The 18,774-nt window shown below is 44.1% G+C and overlaps 1 protein-coding gene across 3 annotated transcripts in view; it reads right to left on the bottom strand.

Annotated features, from left to right (window-relative positions):
* Nucleotides 1-17,221: 17,221 nt before the first annotated feature.
* The window catches only part of LOC112074127 (uncharacterized), a 5,182-nt gene continuing 3,629 nt past the window's right edge, over nt 17,222-18,774 (bottom strand). For all 3 annotated transcript variants that reach the window (XM_024141350.2, XM_024141351.2, XM_024141349.2), the window contains 2 exons: nt 18,418-18,555; nt 17,222-18,252 (listed from right to left, as the gene is read on the bottom strand). In XM_024141350.2, the coding sequence (XP_023997118.1) occupies nt 18,058-18,252; nt 18,418-18,555 (333 nt within the window). In that variant the 3' untranslated portion in view covers nt 17,222-18,057. The remainder of the gene's footprint in view (nt 18,253-18,417; nt 18,556-18,774) is intronic.

Below are 18,774 nucleotides of genomic sequence, written 5' to 3' on the forward strand. Positions count from 1 at the left end.
AGTCAAGAAAGTCCACATAACCGAGGTGGGACCGGACCCTTCATGAACAAGTCTGGGAAGAGTGGCAAGCGGTGCTTGACCGAGTCACACAGGCCGTGGGCAATGGTTTGAGCGAGGGCCGCCTGAGCGGAGACGAACTACACATACAGTGGGGCAAAAAAGTATTTAGTCAGCCACCAATTGTGCAAGTTCTCCCACTTAAAAAGATGAGAGAGGCCTGTAATTTATCATAGGTACTCTCAACTATGACAGACAAAATGAGAAAAAGAAATCCAGAAAATCACATTGTAGGATTTTTAATGATTTATTTGCAAATTATGGTGGAAAATAAGATTTGGTCACCTACAAACAAGCAAGATTTCTGGCTCTCACAGACCTGTAACTTCTTCTTTAAGAGGCTCCTCTGTCCTCCACTCATTACCTGTATTAATGGCACCTGTTTGAACTTGTTATCAGTACAAAAGACACCTGTCCACAACCTCAAACAGTCACACTCCAACACTCCACTATGGCCAAGACAAGAGCTGTCAAAGACCTGTGGCTAGCCCACTCCAGGACCTTGGAAATGCTTCTTACGAAGCCACTCCTCTCGTTGCCCGGGCGGTGTGTTTGGGACATTGTCATGCTTGTATAATTGAACCGAAAACGAACCGACCTCAAAACGCACTAATCGCTCAGCACTTAATACGGGGATGAGAGGAATGGGGGGTGTAGGAGGAAGAGGAATGGGGCGTCTGGGGTTTGTAGAGGATTTAGGGATTCTGGGGTTTGTAGGAAGAAAGAGGAATGGAGAGTTCAGGTGTTGGAGGAAGAGAGGAGGGGGATGGATGGGCAGGATTCAGCCTAACCACGCCACGCTATGTGTCTCAGGAGTTGAGTATCTGAAGAGGGAGACGGCTCAGCGCAGAAGCCCAAGAGGAGACAGAGGCCACTCATAAGGAAGAGGCAGACAAACCTCCAGGACAAGGTGTTGTATATTTAGGTTCCACTGTGTGTGGAAATATTTTCATGACATTCTCAATAATTATGTAAGACAATTTGCTGTGGTTAATCTGACACATATAGCATGAAGATGCTACTGAGTTATGATCATTCCGCCTTGGGATTTTGTGTTGTAATAAAAGCCCCCCCCCCTCCCCTCTCTCTCTCTGTCCTCCTCAGATCACAGACCTGGAGACCAAGGTGGATGCGCTGAAGACCTCCGATCCCTCCTAAACCTCTGGCAGAGAGAGGGAAAGGAGGAACAATGCCTTCACACTGAGACTATCCTTTTTCCAATCCACGCTTTCCTTGACGGATTGTAAGAACGACAACAGAAGAAGAAAATAATGGAGGAAGGAAGACTTTAGGGGCAGCAGTTTTGGGGGGGGAGGGGGTTCAAAAGACACCTGCAAGCGAAACTGGACGAAGACAAATCATGAGGTCTGTCATTTGCTTCGAGCCCAACAATCCCCATATGCTCCTTATTCAGAACCTGGAGTCCTTGTTGCATCGAACCACATTCAACTAGTTAACTACCCAATTGATCAATCTGTGAAGGGGGTCGCTTGTCTTCTATGCTCTTCTTTCCGTCTTATCACATGTAAAATAACTAACCAGGAAATACAGCCCCTGCTGACTTAACGCTTCTGTACTAGACTTGCCGGTTCAATAATAAACTGGATATGGGGACCAGAATTGGACAGGAGAAACTAATAGATCCTCAAATACTAGTGTATAGCCTACTGGTGACAGACGGTGTTTCTGCTGTGTGGCGTGATCTCTCTTGATTTCTACTAACTGAACAAAAGAAAATGTCCGCTTCCCCTTTTTGCTCAACTGCTCGCCTTGTATGATGGAAAGACTCGGGTTGGGTTCAAGTTCATTTGTACAGTGATGATATGCTTGTTTTGTATATATTCTTTACATATATTTAAAATGGCTTGAAAAGCTTAAGCAATGTGGCTGGGTTGGGGGTGGGAGGGTGTTGAATGGAGTCGACGTGAGCATCGAGAAGATTGGGTACCCAGAAGATGGGTCTAATTCCAAGTGGATGTAGGCCACGCGAAGTGGCACGTTTCCCTTTTTATATTAGCAAAATGGCAAACAGGGTGCGAATATGTGCAAGTGTAACAGTTCAATGTGTTACTCGTGGTTTTACTTGCGTATGTCTCACCTTGGGTTCTGATAACGTGGAGGGTCAGTATTATTTGACGTTGTGCTTCGCTCTATATCAATTTCAGAATCCGGGGGTTTTCCCCGCCCCAACCAGGAAGGTCTTAACTCACGCTCTAACGTTTGAGTCTGGAATCACTGCTAGTTTAGCAAAGGGGTTGAAATTTAGCCCCCCAGATCGGTCTAGCCCTTTAAATTTGAGGACTGGATTTGCAATCTTTGTGTAATGTTGGGGTAACTAGAACCATGGGATAATGTTGATGTTACATAGCAGCTTTATGAAAGAGATCGACGGAGGCAGGGGGGAAATGTTCCAGCATGCCTCAAAGTGGCTTCCTATCGCCTTGTCTCCATTTCTTGATTTCATCTGATCTGAAAAACATAGGGAAGGTAAAAGCAAATCAGTGTGTCTGATCTGATTCCTACCAGAGGACCTCCTGTCAGCTGTCCAGTGTATCTCAGGTCAGTGCAGATGGAGACAGGAGGAGGAGGATGCCACTGGACTACTGAAGTGCATTAAAAGGTCTTTGTAGACGCGATGCTCTCACTTGAATCTCCAATAATACCAGTCAGCTGCCTTGCTCCCGCTGTGCTGCTAATGTTTGTTAACAGTGTCTTATCCCAGACTAGGCATTTGGAACTTCCTCTCATTACTTCTCTGTCCCCTAGTAGCACAAACAGGTCAGACTCATTTGCCCTCACTATGTATTCATTTTTTCTTCTTAAAAATGGCCCTATTATTATTTTAACCTTGTATCATTTTAATTGGGTTTTACTGTAAAATGTGTATTTTAACTGAAAACTCTTGTCAAGTACATCTGTTTTCATGGGCCCGATGTTACTGTACATCTCTGTGATGTTGCAGTACTGCTCTAAACCAGGAGGTGTCACTCTTTCAGTGAGTTTGATTGAGAGAAGGAATACCAGGTCATCAGGTAGTGGGTAATTCCTGGTTTACCATCTCTGGAATAAGCTGACAGGTTTTCTGACCATATTTTGCAGTATTAGGTAATATTGGAGTCGATGTGCGAACAACTTCCACATGCTGAGAAGTGGTAGTGAACCCGAGAACTTAAAAGGGACTTAAAGGCCCAGTGCAGTCAACATGGTTTACCTGTGTAAAATTATATATTTCCACACTAAGGTTTTAATAATACTGTAAAATTGTGAAAATTATGATAATGCCCTTTTAGTGTAAGAGTTGATTGAAAAGACTGCCTGTGAATTTCGGCCTGTTTTGGTGGGATGGGGTTTTGGCCTGTCCTAATTAGTTAATAGAATTTCAAACATCCTAGTTTTCCCCTTCCCACTCAGACCACTCCCAGACAGTCCTAGAAAAGTATTGCTTGAGAAATTGCTCTTTGCTAAGAAAGAATTTTGTTTCTTTTTTTGATGATTTTTAATTGAAAACAAATCACAGTAAGGTACTTAATTGTGACCCGGAAATGTTCCGATTGAGATAAAATGGCTGCATTGGACCTTTTTAAGAAAAAGGAAAAACATTCCAAAAAAATCCATTTTTGTGTGTTTGTCTTATATGACATTGAAGCATCATGGGCCTACTAACTCCATACAGTATGCTTGTATAGGATGCTGATCGTAGCATAGTGAGTGTGCCAGTACGGAACACACACGGTCCACCTTAGAGATAAGCAGTGCCTCTCTCATCTCAAGACCTTTAAATCCACTGTCCCCAATGGTATTATTGCTACTTTGCGCTTGGCTATATGCGGTATATGTTTACCTTTTTTGAATCCATCTTCTTAGTGAATACCTTGCCTACAGTTGTGAATCAAAACTGTTGACCTCTACTAACCAAACGAAAGAGAACTGCGTAGAACACATTCGGATAGATACGATGTCTGTTAATGTATGACTCTCTCAAATGGACCTAACCAAGGGACTTGCCTGTAAAGTCTTCATCACAAAACTGACTTCTCCTCACAGATGGCAGGCAGACACTGGACAAGTATCATTTAACTACAAAACTAGACTCAATTTAAATATGTTCACAAAATAACATTCCTTGGCTAGCTATGCTGTCAGTAAAGTTACAACCATGGGGAAACATGTCAGAAATGGGATAGTTGACCAATGGAAATGTCTGGGTGAAAAAGGGATGTGATTTACTGACGTGGATCCTTGAATTTGACACGTTTTAGCATCTTTATGATTCCAGTTCTGATTGTACCCCCTCGAGGCAGTATCAGAATGCAGTACATATGCTGGGAAATGCATGTTCATATCTGTACTTCAGAATTGGAAACCACGCCGACGAGGCCATGAAACAGGAGCTCTGTATTATGATCTGGGCCAGAACAATTGTATGGTTTCTCTCTCATCTTTTAACATTCCATTGTACATTTTGTCATTACTCTGAGTGCATGAGATTCAATATGCCAGACAAATGCTGTTGGAAACTCATTCTGGATCCCGGCGTCAAACTAGAGACTCTTGCATTATTGACCATGGCGCATTAGTACAGTGTAATAGCTTTGCCCTCCTCTGAGGGGAAGAACACTGGTTACATTCCTTTTGTATTTTTTTTTTTTAAATCATTGCCTTGTGGTTTGCAAACACAATGAGTAAGAGGGGGAAAAAATTCCAGAAATTCATCATGTTTGTCTCTCACATAGTTTACTGTCATTGTTAATAAATGCAGGTGTGTTGAACAAGAGCTCAAGGGTCATGTTGGCTTGTTTTGTGTTTATAACCTGTTGCACCTGCAATACATCACTGAAAGGGGTGTCGTTTTGGTGAATGAAAGGTTTATTAATGTTAGTGTCTGTTTTTTAAATTTTATGCACTGAATTTGTTCACAAAAGTCGAGAGGTTCTAAAAGATTAGAGGTTATTTCACTTTTCAAATCAAACTTTATTTGCCACATGTCCCGAATACAACAAGTGTAGACTTTACTGTGAAAGGCTTACTTACAAACCCTTAACCAACAGTGCAGTTCAAGAGGAAAATATTTACCAAGTAGGCTAAAATAAAAAGTAACACAAGAATAACAATAACGAGGCTATATACAGGGGGCACCGGTACAGAGTCAGTGTGTGGGGGTACAGGCTAGTTGAGGTAATATGTACATGTAGGTGGGGGCGAAGTGACTATGCATAGGTAACAAACAAACAGCGAGTGAAAGCAGTGTACAAGGGGGGTCAGTGTAAATTGTCTGGTTGCGATTTTTATGAATTGTTCAGCAGTCTAATGGCTTGGGGGGGTAGAAGCTGTTGAGGAGCCTTTTGGTCCTAGACTTGGTGCTCCGGTACCGCTTGTCGTGCAGTAGCAGAGAAAACAGTCTAACTTGGGTGACTGGAGTCTCTGACAATTTTATGGGCTTTCCTCTGACACTGCCTACTATATAGGTCCTGGATGGCAGGAAGCTTGGCCCCGGTGATGTACTGGGCCGTTCGCACTACCCGCTGTAGCGCCTTACGGTCAGATGTCGTGCAGTTGCCATACCAGGCGGTGATGCAACTGGTCAGGATGCTCTCGATAGTGCAGCTGTAGAACCTTTGGAGGATCTGGGGGCCCATGCCAAATATTTTCGGTAACCTGAGGGGGGAAAGTTTTTTTTTTTGTTTCCTCTTCACGACTGTCTTGGTATGTTTCGACCATGATAGTTCGTTGGTGATGTGGACACCAAGGAACTTGAAACTCTCGACCCGCTCCACAACAGCCCTGACGATGTTAATGGGGGCCTGTTCGGCCCGCCTTTTCCTGTAGTCCACAATCAGCTCCTTTGTCTTGCTCACATTGAGGGAGAGGTTGTTGTCCGGGCACCACACTGCCAGTACTCTGACCTCCCTATAGGCCGTCTCATCATTGTCGATGATCAGGCCTACCACTGTTGTGTCATCAGCAAATGTAATGATGGTGTTGGAGTCGTGGGTGAAAAGGGAATACAGGAGGGGACTAAGGACACACCCCTGAGGGGCCCCAGTGTTGAGGTTCAGCGTGGCAGACATATTGTTGCCTACTATTACCACCTGGGGGTGGCCTGTCAGGAAGTCCAGGATCCAGTTGCAGAGGGAGGTGTTTAGTCCCAGAGTCCTTAGCTTAGTGATGAGCTTCGTGGGCACTATGGTGTTGAATGCTGAGCTGTAGTCTGAACAGCATTCTCACATAGGTGGGCCTTTTGTCCAGGTGAGAAAGGGCGGTGTGGAGTGCGATTGAGATTGCGTCATCTGTGGATCTGTTGGGGCGGTATGCGAATTGGAGTGGGTCAAGAGGGTCTGGGAGGATGCTGTTGATGTGAGCCATGACCAGCCTTTCAAAGCCCTTCATGGCTACCGATGTGAGTGCCACATTGCGGTTATCATTTAGGCAGGTTACCTTCGCTTCCTTGGGCACAGGGACTATGGGGGTCTGCTTGAAACATGTAGGTATTACAGACTCGGTCAGGGAGAGGTTATAAATGTCAGTGAAGACACTTGACAGTTGGTCCGTGCATGCTTTGAGTACACGTCCTGGTAATCCGTCTGGCCCAGCGGCTTTGTGAATGTTGACCTGTTTAAAGGTTTTGTTCACATCGGCTACCGAGAGCGTTATCACAGTCATCCAGAACAGCTGGTGCTCTCGTGCATGCTTCAGTGTTGCTTGCCTCGAAGCGAGCTAAGAGCATAAAAGGCATTTAGCTCGTGTGTTAGGCTCATGTCACTGGGCAGCTCACTTCTGGGTTTCCCTTTGTAGTCTGTAATAGTTAAAATTATTTCCTCATAGTGGATCCTTTTCAAAGTGTCTAATAGGAGCTTTAGGCTAATAGTTGGCCTATAGGTATCACAAGGAACATAGCCAACACATCCTTGAATTATTGCTCTTAGTCACAGCACCATGCCTATATCCTTGCCTCCCATGTTATTCCCAGCCCCCGCGCTCTTCAGGAACAAAACTACCTTGCGGTCATGCACAACATTAGGTTGCATGACGTAATACCGTAATAAAGTCTGTTACTTTTCATCAGTCATCATTAGTGTTCTTCCATGTAGCTGAGACAGACGTGGATGAGAACTTCAAATTTCAAAAGTTAACATAACATCTGATATTGATAGACATATTAGTCCTATATCTATTATTACTATTAATAATAGGCTACCTACAGTGGTTGCAGTATAGAATAGCACCTAGCCTATCAGGTGCAGGAGGCCATTATCGTTATGACTTTATGACACCTGCAATTCTCGAATTCAGGGTGCAGTTCAAACGGGTTTGTACTGGTCGTACATGTTTTAGCAAATATACCCTTTCTTTTTTTTTACATCCTTCCCAAATCGGATGGAAAGCAGTTGGATTTTGAAATGTCAACAGGAGAGAGATGGAATAGGAGAAAGTGCCAGTAGTCCAGCCAAAGAAAGACAGGACTAGCAGTGGAAAGACAACCTGTTCTCAGAGCCTTTTGTATTATTCTTTATGTAAAACCAAGTTTGATATTTTAAGTTTGGTATGGTTGCATAAGACAGATGGTTACTTAGTATGGTGGTTGGTCGGGCGTATAACGCGAACGTCTAGCAACCCAAAGGTTGTGAATTAGAATCTCATCATGGACAAATGTAGCATTTTAGCTCATTAACAATTTACTACTTTTTAGCTACTTTGCAACTACTGAGCATGTTAGCTAACCCTTCCCCTAACCTTACTGTTAAAGGAATTTCAATTCCTATATGTTATCAACCAATTCAATTAAAACACTCTGTCCATACATAAGAATTTGTAAGATACTTATAAGCATTAAATGGACAGAAACCAGTCTTAAAATCAATCAATCAATAGCGTTTATTCTCGAGAGTACTGATCATATTACAATTTACATCAGGTTATATAATAAAGATGATGTCATAGGTTTTAATGTCCATCCTCCTCTCGGATACAATGGCAGTATAGTTAGCATTCTCATTACTATCTGCCACCTGTTAAAATATCTGCAACCAACCCAAGGTCTTTCCACTCCCTGGGTAGACACATCATTCAAGCCTGTCTGAAGATAAACCCATTCTTTCTAACAAGGAACACATTACATTCAACATTATGATTATAATAAGATTCATTCATACAGTAACATCTAAGTCAAATGTATACATATTTTAGTCATTTATTCATAAAAATCCCATAACACTTACCCCTTTTAGCTAACCCTTCACCTAACCTTAACCCTTTAAACCTACCTCCTAAACTTAACCTTAACCTTACCCCTAGCCTAGCTAACGTTACTGAGCTAGATTTTGTAACATATTGTACATTTTGCAAATTCGTAAAATATAATATGAACTGTAATTTGTACATATCATACGAAATGGGTGATGGGCCAAATTTATTACATACTATACAAAATGTAACCTACCATACTAAATGGAGTTTCTCGGATTTACATACAGAATATTAAGAAACGCTCTGACCAGGTTTGGAAAGAAGCTAAGTTAAAATGACAACAGAACTGGTTCTTTCCTGGACTGTAATATAATAATATGAATTAATTCTCAACATTTGAGTTGACTCATTATTGGAAATAGCACATCCAACCTCCTCTGTCACACCCTGATCTGTGTCACCTGTCTTTGTGCTTGTCTCCACTGACCTCTGCCTGCCTTGACCCTGAGCATGCCTGCCGTTCTGTACCTTTTGGACTCTGCTCTGGATTACTGACCTCTGCCTGCCATTGACCTGTCGTTTGCCTGCACCCTGTTTTTGTAATAAGATTTTGTTACTTTGAAACTGTCTGCATCTGGGTCTTCTCCTGAGCCTTGACAGTACGAACTGGCCATGACAGACCCAGCAGACTCGGACCAGCTCCGCAACGCCGTCTTCTCCCAAGGAGCCAGCATTGGAAGGCCCGAGGACTTGCTTCGTGGTCTTATGGAAGGGTTCCAGACCTTGGCCGAACACCATGAAGACATTGCTGGAGCAATTCTGCGGGTTGTCTGTCAGGCAGTCTACTACGACGATAACCGCCCAGCCCCTCAGTACTCTGGCTGTTAGTAGTGCGGCCATCCCGGTTTCCCGAGAACCCCGCTTACCTCCCCTGGAAAGCTTCACTGTAGAATCGGGAACCTGTCGGTTGTTTCTCGCGCAGTGTTCTCTCATCATCGAGCTGCATCCCTCCTTCCCCTCAGACCACTCGAAGATAGCGTACCTCATCACACTGATGTCCGGGAGGGCTCTCGCCTGGGCTACGGCCGTGTGAGAACAACAGTCGGCCGTATGCTTCAGTCTGGAGGAGTTTGTGGCGGAGGTGAAGGTTTTCGATTCTCCATTGTCCTGGAGAGAGGCTGCCCGGAAGGTACTCCAGCTTCGGCAATACTCCCGCAGCGTGGCAGACTATGCAGTGGATTTCCGCACGTTGGCAGCTGAGATTGCCTGGAACCCGGAATCGTTGTTCGACACGTTCCTGCACGGACTATCGGAGGAAGTGAAGGACGAGCTAGCAGCCCGGGAACTACCGACGGATCTCAACTCGCTCATTGACTTGACCACCTGGATCGATGGGCGGCTACGGGTACATAGAAAGGAGAGGAGGTCCGATTCCACTCGCACGCCCAAAGATTCCACCTCACCTCCGAGGCATCCCGGAAGTCCCCGACATCTCCGTGGCCGAGAGGACCCGAGGCTACCCGAGTTCCCCCGAGAGACTCTGAAGTCTGCCGATTCACCTTTTCCCGAGCCGATGCAACTAGGCAGAGCTAGGCTGTCCCCAGCCGAACGTCTACACCGGCTTCACACAAAGACTTGCCTGTATTGTGGGACTACTGGTCATTTCGTGTCCTCCTGTCCACTAAAAGACCAAGCTCACCAGTAGGGCCGAGTACTCTGGTGGGCCATACGGAGAACTTTCCACTCACCTTACTCGCACCCCTTAACCATGCCATCCTGCTGTGGGGGAACCAACTCAACCCCTCTCGCTAGACGGGCGCTGGACTCTATAAGCCGGGTCACCCACAATTCCATTCCCATCAACCTACGAGTGTTAGGGAGCCACATCGAGGCAATCCAATTCATGCTAATTAAGTCTCCTCAGGTTCCCGTGGTATTGGGATTCTCTTGGCTCTAGCCCGTTCTGCCACGCCCATTGCCTGAAGTCAGCGCAGCCTGCCCTGCTACGTCTTTCTGTGGGCTCAGAAGTTGCCCCAGACCACTCCGCCATTCCCACGGAGTACCAGCACCGCCGGCAGGTTTTTCAGTAAGTAAGGCCACTTCACTTCTTCCACTCCGACCCTATGACTGCGGGATCGACCTTCTCCCAGGCATCACACCGCCCTGGGGACGAATGTACTCTGTCGGGTCCGGAGACCAAGGCTATTAGAACCCCTACTTTTTCTTTATTTTTACTATTTTCTACACTGTAGAATTATAGTGAAGACATCAAAACTATGAAATAACACATATGGAATCATGTAGTAACCAAAAAAGTGTTAATTCAAAATACATTTTAAATGTGAGATTCTTCAAAGTAGCCACCCTTTGCCTTGATGACAGCTTTGCACACTCTCGGCATTTTCTCAACCAGCTTCATGAGATAGTCAGTGTGCAAATCTGTCATCAAGGCAAAGGGTGGCTACTTTGAAGAATCTCACATATAAATAAAGTGACTGGTACTGTATATACTGTATGTGAGTTGAGTAGTAGATCAACGTTATTTGGTTCAACCGGAAAAATACTTCTAAAAACATATTATACTGTATTTCTGTTGAACACAGATGACCAGAGTCCAGTTTGGCAGACTGACAGATAGTTTTGCTTGATAGGAATACACATTCTTCTGCCAGTCCTTTTTTAGCTTAATGGAAACTTTGAGGAACAGGAGGGTGCCTTTGAGCTGAAGAGGGTGAATTTGATGTAGGACTTAAACCACCTGACCAGGGAGATGCGAAAGGGTGGCTCACTACTACAGGTCCCATGAGCCCACTTCCCGCTCCTCTTCTAGGAGGTTAGTTCTCCAACCATACTTGTATCTATTGATTACTGTATATACTGTATGATTTGAGTATGCCTATCACATATTCTTATCACTTATTATGAAGGTCTAAATTGAATGTACTGATAAATTCCGTAATTACCCTAAATCATACACACTATAGACAAATTCCAAAATAAAGAAATCTGTCCTCATTTTCATGATTATTACATCCAGAAAAGGTGATAGTAACCACAAAATGAACACCATTGGAAATTATAAGTAATTGTAAAATGAATTAATCAGAGATCAATAACACAGAAGTTATCAATGTTTGTGTTTGCTTTAAAGTTCCTAGGCCTCATTGAAAAGGGAGCATGAAGGAGAGGCTCCCATCACTGAGCCCCTAAAATACATATTTGGTATCACAGAAGACATAACTCTGCAGTCACTGGGTGACTCTTCCTGTAATTCACCTGAATTGACCAGAGCTCTTGTGCGGGAAGCTGTGCATCAACTTAACTCTGCCCTCTTAGTAGTCATCTCCAATTCACCTTCAGGGAATTCTTCCCCACTGATGAGTGATGGGCAGTATGCCATGGAGGTTGCTGAGAAGATGATGTGTGTGATCTCTGACACGATGCAGAAAATTGGAAAGGAAGTGGCAAAATGCAAGATCACTCCATGTGAATCTGATCAGGACATTGAGTCCTTCCTTGGACCAATGAAAGGTAAGAGATGAGATATCTACTGCAGGTGAGATATCTACTGCAGCCATCATCCTCAACATACAACATCCGTTCTGCCAGTCACATTCTACCAAAGGTCCCCAAAGCATACACATCCCTGCGTCGCTCCTCTTTTCATTTCGCTGCAGCTAGCGACTGGAACGAGCTGCAAAAAAACACTCAAACTGGACAGTTTTATCTCCATCTTTTCATTCAAAGACTCAATCATGGATACTCTTACTGACAGTTGTGGCTGCTTCGCATGTATTGTTGTCTCTACCTTGCCATTTGTGCTAATGTTTGTGCTATTTTTTGTGCTGCTCCCATGTTGTGTTGCTACCATATGATGTTGTCATGTATTGCTGCCATGCTATGTTGTCTTAGGTCTCTCTTTATGTAGTGTTGTGGTGTCTCTCTTGTCGTGATGTGTGTTTTGTCCTATATTTTTAGCCTTTTGGTAGGCCGTCATTGTAAATAAGAATTTGCTCTTAACTGACTTGCATAGTTAAATAAATGAATTTTAAAAAATCTCCCAACTGGATGAATTCACTGCTTCAAGCGTTTCTCTTTTTGCTTGCGAGTCATCCGATGTCAGTCCGTGGGAGAATGCAACCAGCACCAAAGCCCATCTGGTCTCCTAATCCTAAGCATCAGGAAACTATCCAGTCAGAGCTTCCAGAGAAAGCTTGGGGGAATTTGTTAGGTACTCCTGAGAAAAATGTCAATCTTAGAACACCCTCTCAGAACTCAGAGCCATGCAGCAAAGCTGCTAGCCAGACCAAGATGGCCACTATGGTAGAGGACAATGTCTCTGTGTCGTCAATGAATGTTGATTCAGAGACATCTAAAATCATCCGACACATTTGTGGCGGATGCAGAGAGCTTTGTAAAAAGGCATTTGAAGCTGATGACAACATGGAGCAGTCCGATTTTGTAGACAGCATTATGGACTGGGTAAAGAATTTATCAACACAGTCACGTACCAGTGAGGACAGCATTTTACAGAGCACCCCCACCGCTTCCTCTATGAGTATGGACACAAAAGCCTGTGATGCTTTTGAAATCATAGTAGATGGCGTGAAAAGCCTGTTCCAGACCACAGAGTCCTCTGGTACTATAAGGCCTACAGACTCGGTCCTTCAGGATTCAAACGATTCAGAGACCTCATCCACAGACTCAGAAAAAGGTGTTGTGTCTGAGATGAAGATGTGGTCTGTAGCACAGATGATTTGCCAGCGTCTTCAGAGAACGCTGGGGTATTTTCTCTCCCATCGTGTCAAAAGCAGTGTTACCATGGCTGATGCCAAAAAAGGTCTCTGATTTTGGTCATCATTCAGGAGGAAATTTCCAGGTCTGAAGAAGTGAAGACCTCTGGGAAGTTCGCCCAACCACATAACATTTTGGGAACTAGGATGTAAAGTGTGGCGATGGCTCAATGTGAAGGCAATGAAGAGCTGGAGCACACTTCCTACAGGACTGCCACGCAAAATAAATACCATGCTGAACAGAGACGCAATAGATTGAACGTCCCATTAGTTTGCAAGAAATAGATCAACATTTTTTCTGTGATTGAATCAACATTATATCAGCCCATTTCAATGCAACAAAACAAAACAAATCTAACTTTTCAAGATTGAGTCTGTGATTTTGTTTTATTCCCAGCCAGAGCCAACTGAGTAGAATTCTATTGACGGGGGTAGCCCATAAACGGTCTTTCAGTCACCCGCGAGTGAATGCACTTTTCAGATCAGAGCCTCGGGTGTGCACATTTGTTGATATACTTTGCTAGTTAGCGAGTTATTAGCCCAGTTATAGATAAGTATAGGTCAGCAATGGGGATTTACCGCTTCCTACAAGAACACAACATGTGTAGGATACGTTTGCCTTTGAAAAGCAAGGCAGGTAAAAAAAAATTGAGAATGGCAGGTAAAAATATTTTGATAATGGCTTGAATATGCAAATAAGCCTATAGGCAGAGGGGTAGCCTACATTGTCTAATTCTCTGTATGGTAATAATAATTAATTTCATTTTGTAAAGTGGTTTCTTACATAATACAACACAATACAATGCAATTTACAGTCACCTATTTGGCCCATGGTGTTAGACCAAGTCAAAAATAATTAATGTCAATCCTTTCATGATGTAAAAACGTTTTTAAAAGTCTCATGCAATGTAGGCCTGCATTGAAAATCATAAGTCAAAAGCTATTTCCATGTGAAAATGTTATGGGATTTACTCCATTGGTTTTGCTAGGCATACATTATGCTCAAATAGCCACAATAGCCTACTGTCTAAAATTGTAAGGGTACAGCCTGTGTTCACTGTAAATGCGCACCGGAAGTTGCAAAAATTCTCACAAAGCTCAAGTTTCCACTCACAATAGTTTTTTTTACCCCCCTTTTCTCCACAATTTCGTGGTATCCAATTGGTAGTTAGTCTTGTCTCATCGCTGTGACTCCCGTACAGCCTCGGGAGAGGCAAATGTTGAGAGCTGTGCGTCCTCTGAAACACAACCCAACCAAGCCGCACTGCTTCTTCACACAATGCCCACTTAACCCGGAAGCCAGCCACACCAATGTGTCGGAGGAAACACCGTGCACCTGGCGACCTTGGCTGCAACAGAGCCTGGACTCGAACCCAGAATCTCTATTGGCACAGCGGTGCAGTACCTTCGACCACTGCGCCACTCGGAAGGCCTGACAAAGACCAACAATTTGCTCAGTGCCCCAAAGAATTTGAGGGAACATTGCTCCCAGGGACTCCCATTCCTAGTGAGTTGCCTGTCTATAGTTGTCCGATTGTACGAAGTACAATTATTGATGTGAATGATGGTGCAGTCCCAGACCCTCCAGTGGGTGGCGAAAACTACACCAGTGATGGTTAACACAATCCTGGATGTTGTAAATCCAGCATGACTGCATGAAGTCATCTCCAAGAGTCAGATCCTCACTCTGTCCCAATATATAGTTGATGAACACCGAAACCTGATTTTGAAACACAGAAACCTGTTTGTTAATGGAATCAGTGGCAGCGGGGGGAAAGTGTGTTAGACATTGTTCTATCGACTTTCACGATGAGGGAAAAACAATCGGGGAAGCTCTTTTCCTCCGAGCCTTTGCTGAAATGTCAGTGAATAAGTTGCTGTTCCCTCTTCTCATCCCTGCTTCTTGCGAAAGCTCTGCAGTCTCCAACAGCTCTTCACAGCTCTACGACAACGTTGTGAATTCTGTTCACAATGGTCCATCGAGTCATGGACAACAATGGAAAGCAAGCAACATCTGACTCATATGTTTGCCACGGAGTCCGAGGTTGAGAAACAGAGAGATGCCGTTCTTCCTCAGACTGAGTCTGTTCATTTGAACTCGAAGGTAGACAAGCATAGAGGTTCTGGTTAAAATGTTCCTGTTACATTTTAAAACACTTTTATTACAACACTATTGCAACACTATTATCTAAGTGTTGATCGTGGATATGCTGTTCTCTTGCCACACAATATAATAATCCAACAATAACATTATTCTACCTCAGCTGCTAATGACCAGCAATGTGTACGAGTTAGAGAAATGCGCTAACCATATTGTCCATTTTTAAAAAGAAAGAAAATCAAGAAAGATATATTGTAAAATGTTAAGAATATACTGTGGATCTATATCAGTGTACGGTTATACTGTATACAAGTAGTAAAGGGAATAGTGACTAGTTAGGAGTGCGGTAGAGAGGTATATAAAAATACATAGAGGCAGCAGTGGTGTGGGTGGGTGTGTGAATTTGTGTTTGATGTGGGAATGCAGAATCAGTGCAAATAATCTGCAAATAGCCTTAAGAACAGCCAGGGGTTAGCTGTTCAACAGTCTTATAGCCTGCAGGTAGAAACCGTCTCTGAGCCTGTTGGTCCTGGCCCTAATGCTCCGAGACCACCTGCCAGACGGTAAGGGAGAAAACAGTCCATGGCTGGGGTGGCTTAAGTCTCTGGAAATCTTCTGGGCCTTCCTCAGACACCACCTGTCTCAGTCTCCAGTATCTATGCTGCAATAATCTATGTGCCGGGTGGCTAGGATCAGTCTGTTATATCTGGTGAAATTCTCCTGTCTTATCTGGTGTCCTGTGTGAATTCAAGTATGCTCCCTCTAATTCTCTTTTTCTCCCTCTCTCCCTCCCCTCCCGGAGGACCAGAGCCCTAGGATCATGCTTCAGGACTACCTGGCCTCATGACTCTTGGCTGTCCCCAGTCTACCTGGTCGTACTGCTGCTCCAGATTCAACTGTTCTGCCTGCGGATAGGGAACACACCTCTTGACACGTACACCTACCAGGAAATTACTCTATAGGTGACTATATTGACTAATAACCCTCTTGTTCTGGAGTCTGGTCAAGCGGTAACACTCTCGATTCCCAGACCACACATTGTGACGGCCCTGAATTTGTCTGAACCATCTGTGCTTATCCTTCCAATAGGGCGCTTCCGCTTGAATTCCCAATTAAATGGCCAGCATCAGTCGCGAAAAAAGGGGTTGTGAAGGTGGTGCAAATGAGGATGTGTTCAACCCTCAGTTCCGAAGCCTCTTTACTTTGTTTGTTTTGTTGTATTTAAAAGTGTGCTTTGTAGCCTTGTCTCAAGTTTAACCAGGATCGGATCCACTCATTTCTTCCTTTGGACTGCACATCTGTTGGTCTCGGCTGCTTCTTCATGGCCTTTCTCTGCTGGAGATCTGTTAGCGGATTGGATTGTCCTGACTACAACCTTTTTTTGCATACGGTATTTCATTTGTTTGAATGTGATTTATACCGTATTGATTTGGGGTCAGTTGTAGTTGAAGACTACTGAGATTTGATACTCTTTATGGTTGTGTAGTAAAAGAGTTTGATATTTTGATTGTATGATTGAGACTGGGTTTAAGCTACACTTTTATGAACGGACAAACATTGCGTGACTAAGGTCACTTGAGATCACTGAACTCCTTTACCGGGCAGGACTCTTTTAGGCCCGAGATACAGGACATTTCTGGAGGAACCAGAGCTCATTGTTTGTTATATTATTATGTGTGTGAGAGAGATCATTTATGTTGGTAATACAACCAATGCAAAAGAACAGTTGTTTTGAAGTTATTCCCAATGTTTTAAGGGTTTATGAATAGTGTATGTCCATCCTGACTTTTACATGAGTCCTTTGTATTGGTGTAGACTTGACGGACCAGACGGGACTCATTCCCTCACAAACAAAAAGGAGAAAGCAATATTTTCTCTGGAAGGCACAACCTACCTGGCACCCCTACAAACAATAACCTCAAGTCAAAACCGTTACAACATGCCTTCAAGGCGACGGGATCAAGTCGCAACTCGGCCGTTCATCTAAAACCCTTCCTCACTGTTTGTTCTATACATGTCTCCCGACTTCCTACTGTCCTGTAAAAAATATATATAATAAATAAAACAAAGGGAAGGAGATCAGTGATCCTGGTATATAACAGTTGTTTTACCTCTCTGCCAAACCACATACAATACAAATATTTTGACACCCACCAGAAAAGTATTCTAGGGATGACTGTATCAATCAATAAAAAAACACATACAGTATAAATACATTAAATAAATAAATACATGCATACGCAAACAAAATAAGTTAAAATACACAAACAAATATCCCAGTACTTCATAAATATAAATATTTTTTTAAAGTATAAATAAGTATAAATAAGTATCAAACAGTGGCCATGGTTTATCGCACATCCGAGTTAGTGGGAGTGCAGGTGGGGACTTGCCACTATCTGGCAGCTATCAGTGTTGCTTTATCTCAAGGAAACTCTTGAGACAGCAATCAGAGGTGTCGTAGGTTGGCAGGACAAGCTGAGAACTAAACCCTCATGGGGAGAAAGAGAAGAAGAAACGCCGGCAGTCCTTGACCAGTTGCTATTGTACCAATTGATGGGGATCAGAACAAGGCCAGCGACCTGCAGTTATAGGATGAGGACCAGATCTTGGCAGATAGAGGATGGCACCAAAACCAATTGTGTAGCGTCCCTCTCTCTCAGATCAAGTGCTCCGCTTGCTTCATGTTTTCGAATGTCCCATTTGACCTTGATTGACAGAATAGATAGAAAGACTGAAGCAGGCTCGAATAAATATTAAATATGTTTCAGCCAGGCGACATCACTACGCAGCTGCCTTAGATGTCCAATAGGCTTCTGGCACGCACGACCCCACTCCGGTCCTCCATCCACGTCTGCACAGGTTTTGCTGCTGCTGTAGAGTGCAGCCCAGGCACTTTGTCCTGGCCTGAAAAGGAGTAGTTCAGCTGCTCTGTCCTGGCCTGGAAGTCAGGTGTTCGACGTTGCGCAGGCTGCGTTTCAGGTTCTGTGTGAAGTCACGGAGCTGCAACAGGATAAAGTGAGTGGCAACCTGAACCTCGTAGTCCCCTGGGAGGCGTGAGGCCAGTCCCGAGGCCTCATACTGGGCCACACTGCTCATCTGGCCCGGCTCCTGCATCTGAACAACACAAAAACACACACACACAGAAGGTTATTAACCTAAACGAACATCTCAAGTGTGACGATATGAGTGTAGGACCTCTATGATCTTGTGCCAGTGTGCATGCATGGGCAGATGTTTCTACTTCCTATTACTCAGGGAGTTTGTGTGTGTCAGTCTCACCTTGTTGACCTGGGCCAGCAGGTCTCTGATGTCAGCCAGGAGTCCTGTCACCTTTTCAGTGGTCACACGCTCCTTCAGCACACCCAGCACATCCTGATACAGCTGCAGCCCCGCAGACATACTGCTCAGACACACCTCCTGTAGGCGGAAGCACACAGCTGGTCAGTCAACTAAAATGGACCATGGCCAGTATGCTAGGACACAACGCAATAAGGAATCGGGTCAGAAATATTCATGTCAGCTTTATTATTCTATCTGCAACATTCAGGAGAACCGTAGCATTGTTTCCCCTTCACACACACACACACACACACACACACACACACACACACACACACACACACACACACACACACA

Source organism: Salvelinus sp. IW2-2015, unplaced genomic scaffold (assembly GCF_002910315.2).
Source record: "Salvelinus sp. IW2-2015 unplaced genomic scaffold, ASM291031v2 Un_scaffold2505, whole genome shotgun sequence".
In the NCBI taxonomy this organism is placed as follows: domain Eukaryota; kingdom Metazoa; phylum Chordata; class Actinopteri; order Salmoniformes; family Salmonidae; genus Salvelinus; species Salvelinus sp. IW2-2015.